Genomic DNA, 18,974 nt, shown 5'->3' with positions numbered 1-18,974 from the left:
AACATACTAACAGCCATGTCCTCATACACACGTTTTTTCTTCGTCCTTTGTGCATCTTTGCGATTGAATACAGAGATTGTTGTATAGTCATTTGGCTTTTTTCTTTTTTGCAAGTTTGATGACATGTTTGATTGTGTTTGTTTGCATTCCCAGCACTGAATCTGCATCTAAATGTGTGTGTTTGTGCGAGTGGGTTTGTTTGGGAGGAAGGAATGTGCTCTGTTGTTTATTGAGCCAGTGCTGAGGGGTGCATTTTTGGCCAGGCTCCAGCAAGGTCAGTAGCTGGCCGGGTCAATCACGGGTCATTACCGGCCCATTATCGGGTCAGGTCCGGGTCAGAAAGAGCCCTGCATTCAGGGTGAAAGAGTGTAAATGGCTGTTCTCTCTTTAACCTCCCTCCGTTCTCCTCTAATCCCCTGCTTTGTCATGTTGCTTTCCCCTGCATCTCCTCTATAATCTAATTTAAGAGGCCCTGCTCACTTATGTAACATTGGGAGAAGTGAACTGGCCTGATCTAACAAGGTCCAGCGATGGTGTTTAATGAACTTTAATGATCTCTCTTTGTCTTTTCTTCCCTGCATCGCCACCGTCCTGTGTTTAGTTACTGGATCTCTTCACTCAGTGGGACTGGTCCACGTATCTGGCTGACTACGGCCGACCCACCTGCAAGTACCTGCGAGTCAATCCTCACACGGCTCTGGCCCTCCTAGAGAAGTGAGTCTCACACTGGTCTCTCGCTCTTCTCCTCACTCATCAAACCACATGCACTTATGTTAAGACATCAGATCAGAGGCAAACCATTTTTTCTCTCATCTCTCATATTATGTTACTCATGAGCAGGATTTCTCGGTCGTAAGTACTCTGCATTTGGTGTTTGTGATGAAAGTGCCCTTTACATGGGTGATTTTCATTAAATGTCCAGGTAGTATTTCACCCTGAAAAAGAATAAAAAAACAATACGTGTCAAAAATAGGGCTGTCAAATTGATTAATCGCTTCCAAGATAAAAGTTTGTGTTTACATAAAGTATGTGTGTGTACTGTATATATTTATGTGTATATAAATGCACATACATACTACATGTATATATATATATAAAAAAAAAATATATATATATATATATATATATACATATATAAAATTGTGCATAATATTGTGTTAAAAAAAAAACATAATATTGTATTTAAAATATAATGCAATATCAACTTTTTATTTACAGAACTGTTGTATAAAATCACATTTAAACTCGTGGTATTCGAACATAAACAGCACTCGTCTGATATTGCTCTCGCTGCTGGTATCGCTTATCATTTGATATAAATATGAGAAAAAAACACATACAGGGGCATTTTTTGCACCAATATCTTGAATTTTAGGGCATAACTGCATTTATGGAGTTGTTGTCCTGCATCACATTTGTCAACAGTCAACTGTACTAAATGTAAGATGACGTACAGGTCTGGGGGCAGGGCCAGTGCGCTAACGGCGTAAATTTTTTTTTCATAACTAATTAATTAACACGTTAAACTGACAGCCCTAATAAATATATACAGTACACACATATTATGTACACAAACTTTTATTTTGGTTTCAATCAATCGCGAATAATCGATTTGACAGCCCTAGTAGAAAATGAACCCTTTTTAAGATTTTAGTATTGTGACATTATTTTCATGACCGTAAAGCATAATTTATACCTAGATTTCCATTATTATAACTAAAAAAAATCTCACTTTTGTAATACAGTAATGAAAAACTTTCTATCCAGATGCAGTGATCTAGTTTTTAAATATAATGTAAAATATTGAAGCCATATTTACTGTATACTACAGAATTAAGTACAATAATGCTACCATGATGATAATATAACAATACTGATACTTACAATTGCAATGTACTTTAATAATGTACTTTACATTTAAAAAAAATCATTTTTTCAAAAATTCAATTAAAAAAATCTTTGCCCAGCATATATTAATGATAACTTATTTATCAATCATTATGTTTGTGTATGTATGTATGTATAAACACACAATACATAAAAACACACACAAAAATAATAATATAATATTATTTACATCTCTGTTTTTCTGTATTTTGGAGTGAAATAATACCTGGAACTTTCTTAACAAATTTTTTTTTTTAATTTTCACTCGCATGTTCAGTGTATGTTATGTTTGTTAAGGTTTGGATGACATTATGACTTTTACTGTACATTATATACAAGCGTGAGTGTTAATGTCAGTGTTTTGCATGCTGTCATTAAAACGCCTTGTGTTTGCAGGATGCATGCATTCCTCAATGTTGTTTATGTGTGTATTTGCTAGACTCGTGACCTCGATCACTTCAGCTTTCCTCTGTCACTCACTTTTTCTTTCCCTCCTTCCTTCCCTCTTTTGGCTGTCCTCTTGTATCTGTGATATAAAGCAGCAGTGGATTGGCATTACACAACCACACACACTCGCCTGATCCCATTTGTGCTGCACTTACCTCAGCCTTACCTTCTTGCCCCTCTGTCTCGGTGAAAGTGATCTGTATTATTTAGCCTGGCGAGGGTTAGCACACCACTGAACATGAATACAGTGTGCGTGCGCGTGTGTGTGTATCTGGAATCAGAGCACAACTGGCTCGTTGAGGAGAAAAGCTTTCCTTTATTGGAGTGTACTTGAAAAGACAAGGCTTTTTAGTTGCTTAGAGGGGGAAATGAAGATTAAATGTAATGTTAATTTGTTTTAAGAAACTCAATCCAGTAAAATCTTGATTGTTTCTAAGTGGAGTAAGCATCCCAACTGAAGAAGTGGACCAGCAGTGATGTGGTTGTGTGTCATACCTCATTGCAGGGATATCCAATATTTCACTGGTACTTGTTGAATGTACAATTTTCTAACATTAAGAACAAGAAAAATGTAGAATAAGAAAAATATAGTATAGAAATGCACCAAACTTATGTCAGTCAAGCATTTTCAGTTGTATATGTACATGTTGCCAGGGATGTAAAAATGCACTTTAACTTGGACGTGAGGGACACAGAATATGGTTTTGTAAATGCTTAATAAATGCAGTTTAATTGTTGCATTTAAGATGATTGATCCATTTTATTTTTACTATTTTATTATTGTTAACATGAAAATGAATGACTTGTGAGTGTCAATTTATTTGTCAATTTCAAAAGTGAATGCATTAGATTAGTACACTGATAATGCTTGCTTTTTTATTTTTAAGTGGCACTCCTAGTTCCCCAGAGCATCTATCCACATTAGGCCAGTGTACTCATCTACACAAGGTAGAAGAAAATAAGGGTTCACTTACAGTGAGAATAAACATGGTTTGTGCCGACCACAGTATGTTTTTGTGCAGTGAATTATCGCCAACCAAGAGCATTAAACCATCAAAATTCAAGAAACATTTTAAATTCAAACTATAAAGACAGGTCTGTGCCGTGTTAATCATTTTAGTTTACAGTGAACAATTTTGCTTGTGTCGGGTCGGTAGCTAATCTCCAATGTAAAATCCTTGCCTGAAGCAGAACCAGTTGAGCGTCCCTTCTCTAAAACTTCGTCTTCCTCAATCTCCACTCTTGTTTGTTGAACTCCAGAAGCGAGTTGCAAACTCTCCTGCTCAACAAAGCAAGAATTCCGCACTAGGCGGTGGTGGTTCTTATCACATGGTAATCACAGACGGCTCTCTGTAATAAAGCAGTGATGCATTTCACTATGGCAATATAGTCATGCATCCGTGGCGATGGCTATCTTGCCTAATACTTTTAGCGAACAAGACTCACAGGATGAGTTGACAGAAGTAGAGTGAGTGGATTTGGTCCTGTGGTGATAATGAAATTGCTTCAGTAGCAGATCGACTCTCTCTTCAACAATATTTGTAACTTGAATTCTGTATTTATAAGGACCTTATTCTAGACTTTGTTGTATTTTATGGTTTCCTTGAAGTTTGTGAATGTTAATTAAAAGGTTTGGCCCGTTCTACCATACTGTCTGACCCTAAACAGGCCTTTTTCTTTTGCTACTGGACTTTTAAAAATGATATACATTATGAATACTGCTTTTCAAAATTTTAGGATCAGAAAGTTTTTTTGAAAGGAAATTAATACTTGTATTCAGGAAGGTCACATTAATTTGATCAAAAGTGACAGTAAGACAATGTTAAATAAGATTTAAGAGATTTATTTTACAGAAGATTTATATATAAGTTCTGTTCTCTTCAAATTTCTATTCATGTAAGAATTCTGAAAAAAGTATCCTGGACTCCACAAAAATATTAAGCAGCATGACTGTTTTCAACATTAATAATAAGGAATGTTTTTCGAGCACTAAATCAGTATATTATATAGATTTCGGAACACTGAAGACTGGAGTAATGGCTGCAGAAAATTCAGTTTTGCCACCACAAATAAATTACACTTTAAAATGTGTTAAGACAAGTAATAATATTTTGCAATATTACCATTTTACTGTGATCAAATAAATGCAGCCTTGGTGATTATAAGACACTTCTTTCAGAATCGTTAAAAAAAAAAACCTTAACGACCCCATACTTTTGAATTGAAAGTGTTTTTGTTGACGATTAGCTTAAAAGTTAAACTTAACAGTTTTCAGTTTGAAATGAGCAAGGAAAATATTATTTTCCATAATTTGCCCCCTTGCAATTTTCAGACTGAGGACTACAGACTATGCAGAATAGAATGTGTTTTTTTTTCTTTCCTTAATGATGATGGGTCACTTCAGTATTTTGTCAAACTCCGAGAGCTTGGCCAGGATTTGTCTGGTTGCAAATGAGAGGAATGTGCAGGCATTGGCTCAGTGATCTCCAGGCTACTGAGAAGAAGCGTTTGGCACAAGTGGCAGGAAAGTGAGCAGGCTCATTAGAATCTCCATGCAGGACTGCTCCAAGACTCCTGCATGGAACACCATATGGAGCGCCTTTCTTAACCACACAGTGAAACTCTGTGCTCTTCCTCGAGCTCCTTAGTGGTGCAGCACCCTGTGACCGACATGATGTTAGGTTAAGTGGCCCTCTTGTTTCATATTCATCTCAGGTCATATGAATGACGAACTTGGATTGGTTAGGCTTTCTCTGCTTGGTCTCTCTGTTCTGATTTACTGTTACGAGCATTTAATTCTGAAGATACAAGAGTGTCCAAGTGGAAGAAACCAATCCATTTTTTCCTATTTTTGCAATCTAATGATCTCTTATGCTTCATTCATTGTGTGCAGGATGAAGGACACCAGCCGCAAGAACAACATGTTCGCTCCGTTCCGTAAAAACGAACGGGACAAGCAGAAGCTCATAGACACCGTTGTCAAACAGCTGAGAAGTCTCATCGCCACCAACCAGGCCTGAGAAAGCCATCACATCAGCACACAGCCCCACGTCCTGATGAGTTGCCACCAGACTGTGTGGACTGCGCTTGCACACCTCCATTAGTTGGACTATTCCCACACAGACACTTGCACTAACATGCACATATAAACGCACCTCTCTGAAAGGTGCACCTGCTAAACCATCCCGTGCCTGTGTCTTCCTATGTGACTACCTGAACACATCAAGGATACCAAATCACATTTTGCTCTTTAAAACAGGTTTTGGTTGCCTTTTATTGTCTTGTATTGAGCGTCTTACAAAAGCACTGTTCTCCTGTCACGCAATTTGAATTGCCTTTACAGTAGTTCTAAAGTATTATCTAATTTTTTAATTTGACAACTATAGTTACACTGTTTTTTGGACATTACTTCAGTTGCTGCAAAGTTAAAGGAAATTGGAACACGAACTAGACTTGAATATTGCTGTCATAATGTGTAACAGATCAAATTTAAAGGGATAGTTGCCCTAAATTGATCATTTACTCACCCTCCCTTCTTTCCAAACCTTTCTATCTTCTGTGGAACACAAAAGATAATATTATTGTAAGTGTAATTATTGTATTGGAAGTCAGTGATAGCCAAAACTATTAGAAAAAGTCATACAGGTTTGGAGAATATGTGGATAAATGATGACAGAATTATCATTTTGGATGAACTATCATTTTAATATGTGTGAGAATGTAAATGAATATTCTCACAGATGGGTCTAGGGTTCATTTGAGTGCTGATTATAATGAGGGAAGTTCTCAATACAGGGAATCTAGTTAGTGCCCTTGTTAAATCTTTCAAGTGTAGTAATTGTATACTAGACATACTTCAGCTTTAGTCTGTTACAGCAAAGACATAGATTATAGCTTAATACCTTAAAGAACAACAGCTGTGTGGCAGTTTTGGAGAGGATTAGTTTACTATTGTCTTGAAAATGACCAGGTTAAGATTAAGGTTTGGTGTTATTTGACTAGACTTCAAATATGCAGAATAGAGGCTTTTGTCTCTTGTATTCATTAATTGCAAATATATCAGCCAGCATTCAATGCCAAAACTGACTGAAGATGTGTAAGGTAGGGGAACATACTAGAGCAGGCTAATGTCAGCACATTTATATGCTGACACTTTATACTGCTGACAGCAGTATTTAAACAGTGTCGTCTTCCCATAACTTTGATATTTACTCTGATTGGAATGAGGGTGCAATATTACGTTTTTCTATTCAAATTGACCTGAGAGTTTTAGCTAGCAGAGATTGTTGTGTTTAAAGGGAGTTTGCTTTTTCTTTCATTTCCAATTTTACTGACACAAAAGATGTGTGTTTGAAGCCTGTCCCTTACAATGGATGCAAAACCATTAAAGTATAAAGGGAATTCTTCATTTTTAGGGACAGAATGAGCGCCACGTCAAATTATTTCGAGCTGTTTTCTGGATTCAGCTCTTTCTGTTTGTGCAGTCGTGTGAGTTTATTTACACCGCTGTACATTAAAACCTAATATAAATTGCTTTTAGTATTTAAACAGTGTCGTCTTCCCATAACTTTGATATTTACTCTGATTGGAATGAGGGTGCAATATTACGTTTTTCTATTCAAATTGACCTGAGAGTTTTAGCTAGCAGAGATTGTTGTGTTTAAAGGGAGTTTGCTTTTTCTTTCATTTCCAATTTTACTGACACAAAAGATGTGTGTTTGAAGCCTGTCCCTTACAATGGATGCAAAACCATTAAATGATAAATGGAATTCTTCATTTTTAGGGACAGAACGAGCGCCATGAAAAATAATTTTGAGCTGTCTTCTGGATTCAGCTCTTTCTGTCTGTGCCTTGAATTCATTGATTGGCATTCCCCCCCCGCACAGCACCTGGTCTTGGACGTATGGCCAGGGAATGGACATGTGCTGGTGGGTGAACGCGAGCGTGCATGAGAACATTCAGCCTTAGCAGACAGCTCTGATTGTAGAGAACAGTACTGACTCCAGAGAGATGCGCTGTACAGATTGTTATATTAAACCACTAATGAATATTACAATACTAATAAATTCAGCAAATGCCAACAAATAAGTAATGAATCAAGAATGTGTATTTTTATTTTGCATCTGAATTGTAATTTTAATGGCATTTTACTTTCAGTTTGGGAACAGGGTCATGAGAGTTTTTTTTATTATTTGTATGCCATTATAGTATTCATGTTTTAAAATAGTTTTTTAAAATTTTATTATAATTTTTAGTATTTCTATGTGATTTTAACATTATTTTGTAACAATTTTATTTCTGTTAAGCTTTAATTGACGCCTGTTTCAATTTTAGTGATTTTATTAAACTTATTTTATTCCAGTTTTTTCGCCAAGGTAGCATTAAATCAAGAATGTGTATTTTTATTTTGCATCTGAATTGTAATTTTAATGGCATTTTACTTTCAGTTTGGGAACAGGGTCATGAGAGTTTTTTTTATTATTTGTATGCCATTATAGTATTCATGTTTTAAAATAGTTTTTTTTATTTTATTATAATTTTTAGTATTTCTATGTGATTTTAACATTATTTTGTAACAATTTTATTTCTGTTAAGCTTTAATTGACGCCTGTTTCAATTTTAGTGATTTTATTAAACTTATTTTATTCCAGTTTTTTCGCCAAGGTAGCATTTAATTTAATATTTAATTTCAATTAACATTTTTTTTAAAAGGTTAAGTTGTTAATAACACTTGTCCAGATGTGCACTAACCACAGGTCAGTGGCTCTGATAGCCTCAAAATGTTGATATGAAAGCAGTGCAGTGGAGCATTATGGTGGTCCATGACTTTTTGATGAGACCTCAGATGACCTAGAACTGCTTGATGTACACAACTCTTTCCTCTTTCCCTTCCTCCCACTCTATCTTACTCCATCTTCCGCCTTTTCATTGTGGCACAAAACCTGCCTTATCCAATTTTGTGCGATCACTGTCCCATCATGCAGTGAGAGATGCCCCCTGCCACCACCATTTATGTCTGTGTGTGGAGAACGTTACTGAACTGTGACCACACCACAAACACATTTTCCTTCATCCTCTCAGACGAGACACCGTGGCCCTCCGGGTCTGGTGATCCCCCACATGTTTTGAGCGAGTCGGGCAAAACAAATCTTTTGGGGCTCACTTGAGCGCGACAGGCTTTTTGTTGGGGTTCAGGAACCGAGCAGTGCCAGCTTATAACCGGATGATGAATCCTGCCTCCTACTGCCCATCTCAGCGCCCCGGGACCGATGGCGGAGTTCGGAAGTTCTGGCAGTTACGGCCCTGTTGAGCCAAATGTAAAACTGAAGATGAATTGTTTCTTCTTACGGTCCAAGATAAAGGACTTGCTTGAATGATTTATACTTTTGTCATATAACCCATGGTGAGGGAATTTGGTGATGCAGTCCTCTTGGAAAGTTTTCTATAACCCTTCAATTGGCTGTAATTTCATGCTGGTCGTTCACGGATAACGGTGACTTCACATCCATTCATTGATTGATTCTGTTATTTAACCCTTTTCAAGCTAAGGACTGCTCAAAGGATAGAGAAAAGGAGCGGGGACCTCCTATCACATCACATTTTAAGCCTGACCTAAAATACCACACACATGGTACAAAAATACGGTACATATACCTCCATTCAAAAAAGTTGAGGGGACAGTTTTTTCAACAGGGACACATTAACCATCACAGTAAAGACTTTTACATTGTTACATATACCCCAACAGCAATGTTTGGTTAAAGATTTGAGTTTTGTGCGTGTGTTAGAGAGAAGGAAAGAGATGACAGAGAAGATGGGATCAAGATCAGGCTTCACATTTGCATGTTGTTTTTAGCAGAACAAAAAGATTGTCCTGTGTCCTCAAATGGGCCATTACAAAGAAGAAGACGGATGATCTGCCAGAAACAGATGTTGTATCTCTTGCTTCAACAGATGTTGCGATCGCCCGGGTTGTGCTACAAAAACACATCAGGATGAAACCGATAAATAATGTATTATTTAGAGAAAATGTCTTCATTGCAGATCATGCTCTTCTGCATGCACATTTAGGGAATAATTAAGGAATAATTTGCAAATTATTATGACTAATTTTTATATCAAATTTAAAATGTTTATGTAAGTACTGGGAAATACTAATGAACTACATGTGTATTTAATCATGCAACTGCATAATTCCAAGTTGTTAGCACTATATAACTATATTCAGATGCTGAGAGAAACATCCAGGTTTTTTTTTTGGCTTATTTTTTGTAAAGTAGAAAAATCCCATTGAGTAAATCTGTTGCACATAATTAGAGAGCAATTTCAGTAAATTACTCCAACTTTTTTTTTATCAGAACATATTAAGAGATCCAGTAGATCTTTTCTATTAGCAACGTATGGGAATATTATACTGTATATGCTTGTGTCTGTTAGGTGTACAAACATTTCTTGAGGCAGACCTTGTGTTTAGATCAGTATTGCCTTAGAATATGGTCAAAATGTTAAAACAACCCAAGATGAATGGAGGTGCATTGTAATTCAGTATTTTTGATATCTGATAATGAATTCACTTTAGAAATATTTGTTTTACTAACTCCTCCATTAGGAAAGTCATTGAATGTATCTAGTAAAATTGGCCTTGTTTTGTGTGTCCGGAACAGCAGAGGTCAGGTGAGGTCACTGCCGTCTCACTACTGTCTCAATATCCAGAGAGACAACATAGCGTGCAGGGGAGCGTAGAATAAACATTTGCCCAGAACAGAAAAGGAAGAAAAAAAAGAAATGAAACAGATAAAAGCAGTTTGCCAGCGACAGCGAGGGCTGATAGCATGTCACCCATTGATCTTTGTCTCTTACGGAAGAGAGTAAAAAAAAACCCTGCATGTTTATATGCCTTTATATAAGTTATTGTTAAAATCTGTGAGTGTGTTTGCAAATTGGTCAAATGAAAACGCAGAAGAGGGAAGAACAGTGGCTTGATGTTTGCATAGTGTCTGCCACGGCTTCATATCTGACTGATTATGGAAATATGGTGATCCGTGAACTAATCTCAGTCTGTCTCTTTCTCTCTATGCCGCAGTTTATCTGTTCAGTACCAGGACAGTGACCAACAATCACTTGGCAAACTGATCAAAGCTGTATTTGATGTTATAAGCATACTTATTTTTGCATTGAGATGGATGAACCCCAGTGTAAAAATAAGACTGATTATTACACTGATCATGTGTAATAAGTCCGCAATGTGTCAAATAAGCACCTTAACTTTAATTAGGGAAACGTAAGTGGTTTATGTACTTCAAATCCTATTGTTGCCTGTTCCCCTGGTTTTAGTGTAAGACCCGAGAAAAACATGATAAAAAATATTGTCAAAATGTTATAATACTTTTATTAAGCAATGATGTGTTAAATTAAATCAAACAAAGACTTTTACAATGTTACAAAAATTTCTATTTCAAAGAAAGTTGTCCTTTTGAACTTTTTTTTCATGAAAGAATCCTGAAAAAAAATGATCATAGGTTCCACAAAATAATAAGCAGCACAACTGTTTTTAACTCATAAGAAATGATAATAAAAAATGTTCAATCGCCATATTCGAATGCAGTCTGGAATAATGGCTGCTGAAAGTTTGGCATCGTCATCACAGGAGTATATTACAATAAACTGTATTAGTGGTTTTCTATTTGAATATTGTAATTTAAATTGCAATAATATTTCACAATTGTACTGTTTGATCAAGTAAATACAGCCTTGGTAAGTACAAAAGACTTCTTTCAACAACCTAAATAAATATAAACCAAATTTTTCATAGTTTTCAGTGCTCTGTTGTTCTAAAAACATTTTAGAAGCAGAAATTGGTTTCACTGTCATTTCTATTTGGTTCGGTTTATTTTAGTTGAGGTGAAAATCTCAACTCGGCCAATTTGCATATCTGATTTCCTGTACATCAACATCGAGATTCACAGGAGACAACCTGAACGTTAAAGGAGAGAGAACTGACAAGACAAAAGGTTGTGAGTGAAAGTGAAGTGAGCGTGTGGGAGAAGATGGAGTGATAGGGGAAGAGAGGAGAGACAGCGAGCGCACGTTCTCCTCTCCTCCAATGAAGATGGATGGCAGCCCACCCTCCCTCTCTCAGTGCTGCTGGGAGGTTATTGATGGGCTCTGGGAGTCAAAGGTTACAGAAACAAAATTCTGGCTTCCTCTGTGCGCTCTCTGTGTGTCCTCCCCTTCAGTCAAGGTGTTTGGGAGGGATTCTGGGTGGGGCTCGGGTTTAATTTGAACACTGACAGCGACACACACCCCTGTTCCTACACAGGGCTGAAGGGGCCCATCTATCATTGCTGTGAAGCACCGAGGGTGTGCGTGAATTTGTGTGTGTGTGGGATTGGCGATTTATTGTTACATGGACATGCTAATAGCACTGGCCCCCACAAAGCCAGTGGGTAGTGGGGGTTCTCATTGAGCCATCCATCTCCATCCACCTAGCCGCTCAATCACTCCACGCTTTCCTCTGAGTTAACACACTTTGTGTGGTAAATCTCCATCAGTCATCTACAATATGGCCATAAGTAATACCTTGTCTACTTTGAATTGCTTTAGCATCAACTTTTTGACCAAACCAATTTGTTTTAAGATTCTGAGAATCAAAAGTCTACAGTTACTTTGAAGGCTCTGTTCTCCAGCATCTTCACATATGGCCAGCACTCCAGGCATCAAGATGCTTGCTCTTTTCATTTTTTCAATGTCACGCCTCTGCATTTTGTTGAGTAACACTCATTACCTTCAAAAACATCTCTTGTCACGTTTAACAGCTGTTTTCCAACATGAGTGACTTTTAGGACATAAAGCAGGGGGTAAATGAGGAACCTGTTTCTGACTATAATAAAAATGTACTGGAAAACCTAAACCACACATTATCCATTACAGCTGATGCTAGAGACAAAGGACCTGGCATTTTGATTCTTCCCTCTTTTAGACAAAATTGGATTGAATGACTGCTTTGGAATGTAGTTGCTAGGAATTTCGGTTAGATTAGATTTGGACTCCCTTGGTTGTCAGATTCTTTTGGGTCCTGTTACTGTCCAAATGCTGATATCTCTATTTTAGATGCTTGACCTGAAATCAAAACCTCTGCTCTTCAAGAAAAAAAACTGCGATTTAGGGTTTCAGCAACAATTTCGATTCAGAGATTTCATGCCAAAGCTGAAGGGTATGTCAAAAAAGGGCTAATTTTTTCCTCTTTAAACTGCTATTTTTACCAAAATTACTCACATGTTCTTCATAGAATCCTAAAAAATAGTTTTCAACACTGATCATAATAAAACATGTCTGAATGTTCAGCTTTTTGCCATCACAGGAGTAAATTACATTTTAAAATGTATTAAAATAGAAAACTGTTCAGTTAAATCATAATAAACAATTATTACAAAAACATTGTATCATGGTTGGATCTCAAGTTTCCTTCTAGAGGTCCAACATCTTGTAGCTCCAACACACTTGGCTGGAAGTTTCTAGTGAGTATGAAGACCTTGATCAGCTCAGGTTCAGGTGTGTTATTAGGGTTGGCGCTACAGGAGAAGGTCTGGGAGATATACAGATGATTGCTTTCGAGAGCAGAATTGTTCTCATTGGTTCATAATATGACCTCAGTTGGTGTAAACACTGTTTGAATCGATTTGCCCAAATAGGACATGTTTCTGGACCAGCATCCTTGTTGATCCTGGAACATCATTGCAGCAACATTTCTCTCTGATTTTCAGAGAGACATTCGGTTTAGTGTTGTGCGTCTAAAAATAAGTGTGAGATATTGAATCACTGAGCGTGTGTGTTGTTTGTCTTCTGAGGCATTGACTCTTCTGTGGAATGGTGCTCTCCATATGTTTGCCCACTTCAGAGTCACTTCAGTTATGGTCTTTCGGTTTCACTCACAGATGTTTGCAGGGCAGGGAACAAAACAAGAGCATATGCTGGCTAAATTAAGAGAAGCAAACAATGACGAAACATGTTTCAATCATGTTGTGTTCTGACAATATTAAATATTTACTTGTGTCATTATTCAGCTATTAGTTATTATTTTTTGTTTTATAATTGGACATATTACATAAGTAGTTATAATAATAATTTCTATAATACTAAACTACTAATACTAATTTGATAAGCATAAAACCTGAGAAGGATTTTAGGTCATTTGTTCCAGTCTTAGATATCGTTTGACTTAAACTCACGTTCTTACAGCAAAACTGAAGGGGATTCACAAGAATATAATCCTTTGTCCCTCATCTGTTTCTTCTCTTCTCCATCTGTGTTGAGGTACAGGAATATATGTCTGTCGTTGAGTAGCAGGTCACAAATGTTCTTGCTTTCCCAAAGTGAGGAGATGCGCAGAATTTCTGGATTTTGCCACATAAAGTTGTCAATAATTTGTTAATATCAGTGTGTAATTCTCATTTACCAGGAAGGAACAGACATATTTTTAACAATCCAGAGCAGGGGTTTCCCCTTTTAGAAAACATACCAATACAAATTGTCTCACACTTTACTGAGGTTTTTATAGGTAAACTATAAACTATAGAATTTAGATAAAGTTCTCAAGGTAAAGTTTTCAAGTTTAGCAGGTATTGTGGATTGTTCTCTAGTGTTAGTCTGTTACAAAATAAACGTTTTACTTGTTGAAATAGCCAGCTGCTGGTAATCAATAGTCAAACGATTTTCAATAACTTTTAGGTCTGTTTATTCTGCTCAAATTACCCAGTTGATATTTGATTTTTCACTCATTTTCTTTATGAAAATGAACCTGTAACTATTGTAACCAGCATGAGAAACATTTTTTGTTATTTATAAGTTCTCTTTCTCTTTCAATTTTAAATGGAATTGATTTATTTGTAGTTTTTCTACTTAAAAAATAATAATTATAATCACTCTCCCAGAAAAAACACTGCAAGATGGTATTATTGGTTAACTTTGTTATCTTAGCACATGAAAAATTGTAAATATTGTAATGTTGCATTGTATGGAATTCTACTGTAAATGACTAAAATACTGTTTTTGCAAATGAACACTATGAATTACCATATAATTAGAGAAAAAAAGGTAAAAGAACATTCCCAGAAGTGACGCATAACGTATCATTATGTATATGGTATGTTTTGTTTATTCTTATTTTTGTCATCAGTAATGCGCATTAGGATGTTTTACGTTACATTTTCTTTTAATTAGTTCATATTTAATGCATAATTTTAGCATTGTGCTTGTTTCCCTGATGCTGCTTTGTTCTTGTGTGTATGAATCTGCACGTCTACAGTATATATATGGACATGTTTTATGAACTCTGATCCATCATTTGATTTTCTATTGTGCCCCCTGTATTATTATGATGATAATCGATATATTTAAAGGTAAAAATTTGATTTTTTTTTTAGTCCAAGTAGCTTGGAATGTTATCATTATATCACTTAAATATACAGTTTTAAGTTTTAAAACAGGCACCACTATGCCATCTTGTAATAGGCTACTGTGAATTTCTGGTAAACTCAGCTGCCAGTTTTTTACAGTAAATTTCTCTTTCTCATGTATGCCTATGACACACTCACCTGTTTTCAGGTCTCTCCCACCTCATTTGACCTTGTCTTTCCATTCGTTCACCTGCTGAATCATTGCAGCTCTACTCCTGGGTTTTCTGCTTCTGCCTGGAAACTCCCAGAAGCTGGCACAGTGAGTAACGTGTACCTGACTTCCTGCCGCACTGTATCCTAAACCGAAAATAATGCCATACACTGTTTTTTTTTTTTTTAGATTTGATATCAGATAAGAGACAAAACAAACAAAAACAATAAATTGGGCAAAAACGTATGGACCGGTTTCACCCTGACCCCACATCCTATTTTGGAATCTTTGTGTTTGACAGTATTTTACATATTTAAACATTTTCCCAATTTCCATGTAGAGCCTCTTTCAGATCCACCACCATGCTTAAGATTTACATAAGATTTATATGTTTGTGTAAACCAGGTACTCCCAAAGCAAACTACCAAACAAACTAGCCTCAGATGATACATTTACATTCAAATATTCCTTTAAGGAGGCAAAGAACAAAGTAATTCAATATCCCCAAAACAGGCTCAGGGTGACAAGAGGACATGGGAAACAACTTGACAGTGTTAATGTGAAACACACTTTCTGCATCTTCTTGTTGAATCGACCCCAGATGGACCTAGAGGCAACCTTGGTTTTGAGTTAGTGTGGGTCACACATGGCCTTTTGAACTGTGCTTGTGACTGGAGATGATGCATTTGTGTTACAAGCATGTTCCAGTAGGTTTTATAGTGAGTTTTGGGTTTCTACATTTATGTGCTGTTCCTGTTATGTTGCATAGAATTCTGGGGTCCATGTGTCTTCAAATCTGGCTTTTGTGCATAATTGTGTTTATTCAGTGGACACCAGGACACCAAAATAAGTCATTAACCTCTTTACCGAGTTCACTGATTAATTGTGACAGGCTCTACACAGCTATACATGCAGGATCTTTAAATGTACAATTCTTTGACAATGCTATTAAAAGTGTCATATATGTAATGCACCATATTACAAGTCTTCTAAAGCAATACAATGAAGTTGTGCAAAGGCCAAGGTGTTATTTACTGATGATATTCAACTCTAATGGCATGTTAAAGTTTGAAATATAGAGCACAAGTTGTATGGACCACATTTCTGAAATAGAGACAAAGACGTTCTTCAAAAAGTAAACACATAAATAAATAAAACTTTTTTGTTCCACGGACAAAAGAAAGTCATACGGGTTTTGAATGTCAAGGGTGAGTAAACGATGACAGTATTTTTTATTTTCGGGTGAGCTATATTTATAATGCTGTTTCTGGGCCTCACTCAGAAATATCTTGCTCATTTGTTCCCATTTTTTTACTTTTAATATGATGAGTCATGTATTAATGCTGGAATACACTACATGAACTTTACAATATAAACAGGTCTCCAAACACTAGTCAACATACACTTGCCGACTTTGTAAATGTTTACAGAGGAAAAAAATAGGCATCATGCACAAAACAAGTGAGGATCACAAACTACCACACTTTCAAGTCCTTCTAAGCACAATTATTATTAAGAGACACATGACAAATGAAAACAAACTGTTTTAAAAAATGCTAAAAATACCAAACATATATGACTAGATGAAATCATAGTCTGATTCTAAAACACTGTAGTGTGTGTCCATCATATACTGTGATTTTCCTTGAAATCTGTCAGCTCTGACTGCTTAAAATCTGCAGATTGGCTTTGACTTTTTGTATATAGCGCTGACTCAGACTGCAAATATGGGCAAAAATCTGGACAAAATACATGTAGTGTATTCCAACCTTTAGTCAGAGGCTCTTTGTTGGTGCTTTCTGTTTGATAGCCACAAGTGGACAGTAAATAATGATTCCTGTTATAAATCAATAGCACAAGTAAATACAGAGAAGAACTAGATAGCTAAGATAGCTGAAAATCGCATGGGGCTCCGCCTGAATTAATGGCAGAAATTTAGTTATTGTGTCTCTGAGCCGGTTTTTATGGAAACCACAGTGTTTAATTACTGAAACCCTTAAAGGGGTCATATGACGTTGCTAAAAAGAACAGTATGTTGTGTATTTGGTGTAATGCAATGCGTTTGTGTGGTTTAAGGTTAAAAAACACATTATTTTCCACATACTGTACATTATTGTTGCTCCTCTATGCCCCGCCTTTCTGAAATGCGTCGATTTTTACAAAGCTCATTTGGTCTGAAAAGCGAGGTGTTCACTGATTGGCCAGCTATCCAGTGCGTTGTGATTTGGCTGAATACCTCAAGCATGTGACGGAAATGTTACGTCCCTTACTGTGATGCCGTGTCCCGGCACGACGAGACAAAACCAATAAAACCCATTACAAACGAGGCATTTGTTGCATCCAGTGGGGACATAATTACCGATTATAATGACTTATACTGTCTTTTTATGCATTGTGTATCGCGCCACTTAAACATAAAACCATGTCTGCATTAGTGAACGGAGAAACGACAAACAACAAGCGCTACTCTACACTGCTCAAAACTCGCGTTTGAATCATCAGGGCAACAACAATACTACAGCGAGAATCAAAGTTACGCCTTCTTTCTTTGCGTGAACATTTGGGTGGCGTTATGCAAATCTTCCCAGATAGTGACGTAGACATGTGGGGGGGCGTGTTAGAACGAGGCGTTTTAGGAGGGCGTGGATGAGTCTTAACTTTTGTAAAGAATATCTCTTTGGGTTTGAGACTTTAGTCTTTGCAACTTTAGGGATCTTATCTTTGCACGAACAGCTTATAACACTCCATAGAGAAAGGAAAATTTGAAATTGCATCATATGACCCTTTTAATCCAAGCTAATTTATTTACTATACAATTGGACTGACATTATCAATTGCCTAGAGTGTGCTTTATTGTACATCTTTGTTAGTGATGATGACCTCTGATGATGTCCATCCCATTAAAGGAGAGATGCCATGTGTCTCTTTTCACTAATGGAAGGGAAAGAGCGGGATTAACACGATTTCATTGAGTAACAACACCAGGGAAACTTGCTGGTGTTCTTACACTCTTGACTCACCTGGTCTCTTTAAGCCAGTGCTAATGTTCTGTTGGTTCCAGGGTGACAGTTTGATTATGTTTGGTTACATTTATACATACTACAAGGTCTTAAAATGGGCTTTGGAAACACTGGAAATGACCTGGCTTGATTTTTATAGGCAAAACACAATGATTCAGCCTCTATATCAGGTAATGTACTGTAAACTGTTGTGGCTAAACTGCGTCCACTAGCTGTAATGCAAACCAGATTAGCAGCTGAAAGCCATCAGACCTCCCGATGACCCTTATATTCCGGCTGTGGTCTGTGTAATCAAAGTGAATTGGGATATGCTGATGATTTTCAGATAACGATCTACCTACTATCTAGTATCTGTCATATATAACTAAATTTAAGGAATTATGAGCGCCACAGTGACAGCTGATAATGCTCGGTTTCTCTCAGCGCCTAGTTGTTCAAAAGAAAGAACAGCAAATGATTCATCAGAGCTTGTTCTTCTTGGGAATTGAAGTCTTGTTTACATGGGAAAATACGTGAGCAACGTTAATCACTTTATGGAAAAGTGGATCATTAATGATTATTTCTGGGATATGTGTCTGTGGAAACATTCCCTTTAACGGTTTTATTTGTATATGATTTGAAAACTTGTGGGTTTGATTAATCCTTTAATCGTGTGTGTGGCCCTAATGGTGATTAGTCACTACCTTATTTCCACTGTCATTTCCTTCATTACTGTGAGCCAACTCAGAATGGATTCATTGTGTTTGAATAGCACTGGTGAGTCATGTTACACTCACAGAACATGCTCCTCAGTGTCCTCAACAGGAAGTGAAAGTTGTATAATATAGAATATATAGTTACTACAGGTTTGTGTGTGTGAGACCCTTATAAACCATATGTGTTTATTGATGCAATCTCTCCCCTCTTTCATTTCTTGTGACCTTGGTTTGAAATGGTGTTAGTGTTGTTTGTCTTATTTAAAAGCTTTGATCCAACCTCAGCAATGGTGTGTATGCTTGTATGTAAGCCTACTTT

General features: G+C 36.7%; 1 protein-coding gene across 1 annotated transcript in view; it reads left to right on the top strand.

The window, feature by feature from the left end:
* exoc6b (exocyst complex component 6B) overlaps positions 1-6,472 on the top strand; it is a 113,756-nt gene extending 107,284 nt beyond the window's left edge. The window contains exons 21-22 of the mRNA XM_016246614.1: positions 602-714; positions 5,228-6,472. Of these exons, the coding sequence (XP_016102100.1) occupies positions 602-714; positions 5,228-5,354 (240 nt within the window). The 3' untranslated portion in view covers positions 5,355-6,472. The remainder of the gene's footprint in view (positions 1-601; positions 715-5,227) is intronic.
* The last annotated feature ends 12,502 nt before the right edge of the window (positions 6,473-18,974 follow it).

Source organism: Sinocyclocheilus grahami, unplaced genomic scaffold (genome assembly GCF_001515645.1).
Source record: "Sinocyclocheilus grahami isolate Dianchi unplaced genomic scaffold, SAMN03320097.WGS_v1.1 scaffold24.1, whole genome shotgun sequence".
In the NCBI taxonomy this organism is placed as follows: domain Eukaryota; kingdom Metazoa; phylum Chordata; class Actinopteri; order Cypriniformes; family Cyprinidae; genus Sinocyclocheilus; species Sinocyclocheilus grahami.
The sequence above is the reverse complement of the archived record's forward strand: the minus strand, read 5'-3'. Positions and strand labels throughout refer to the sequence as shown.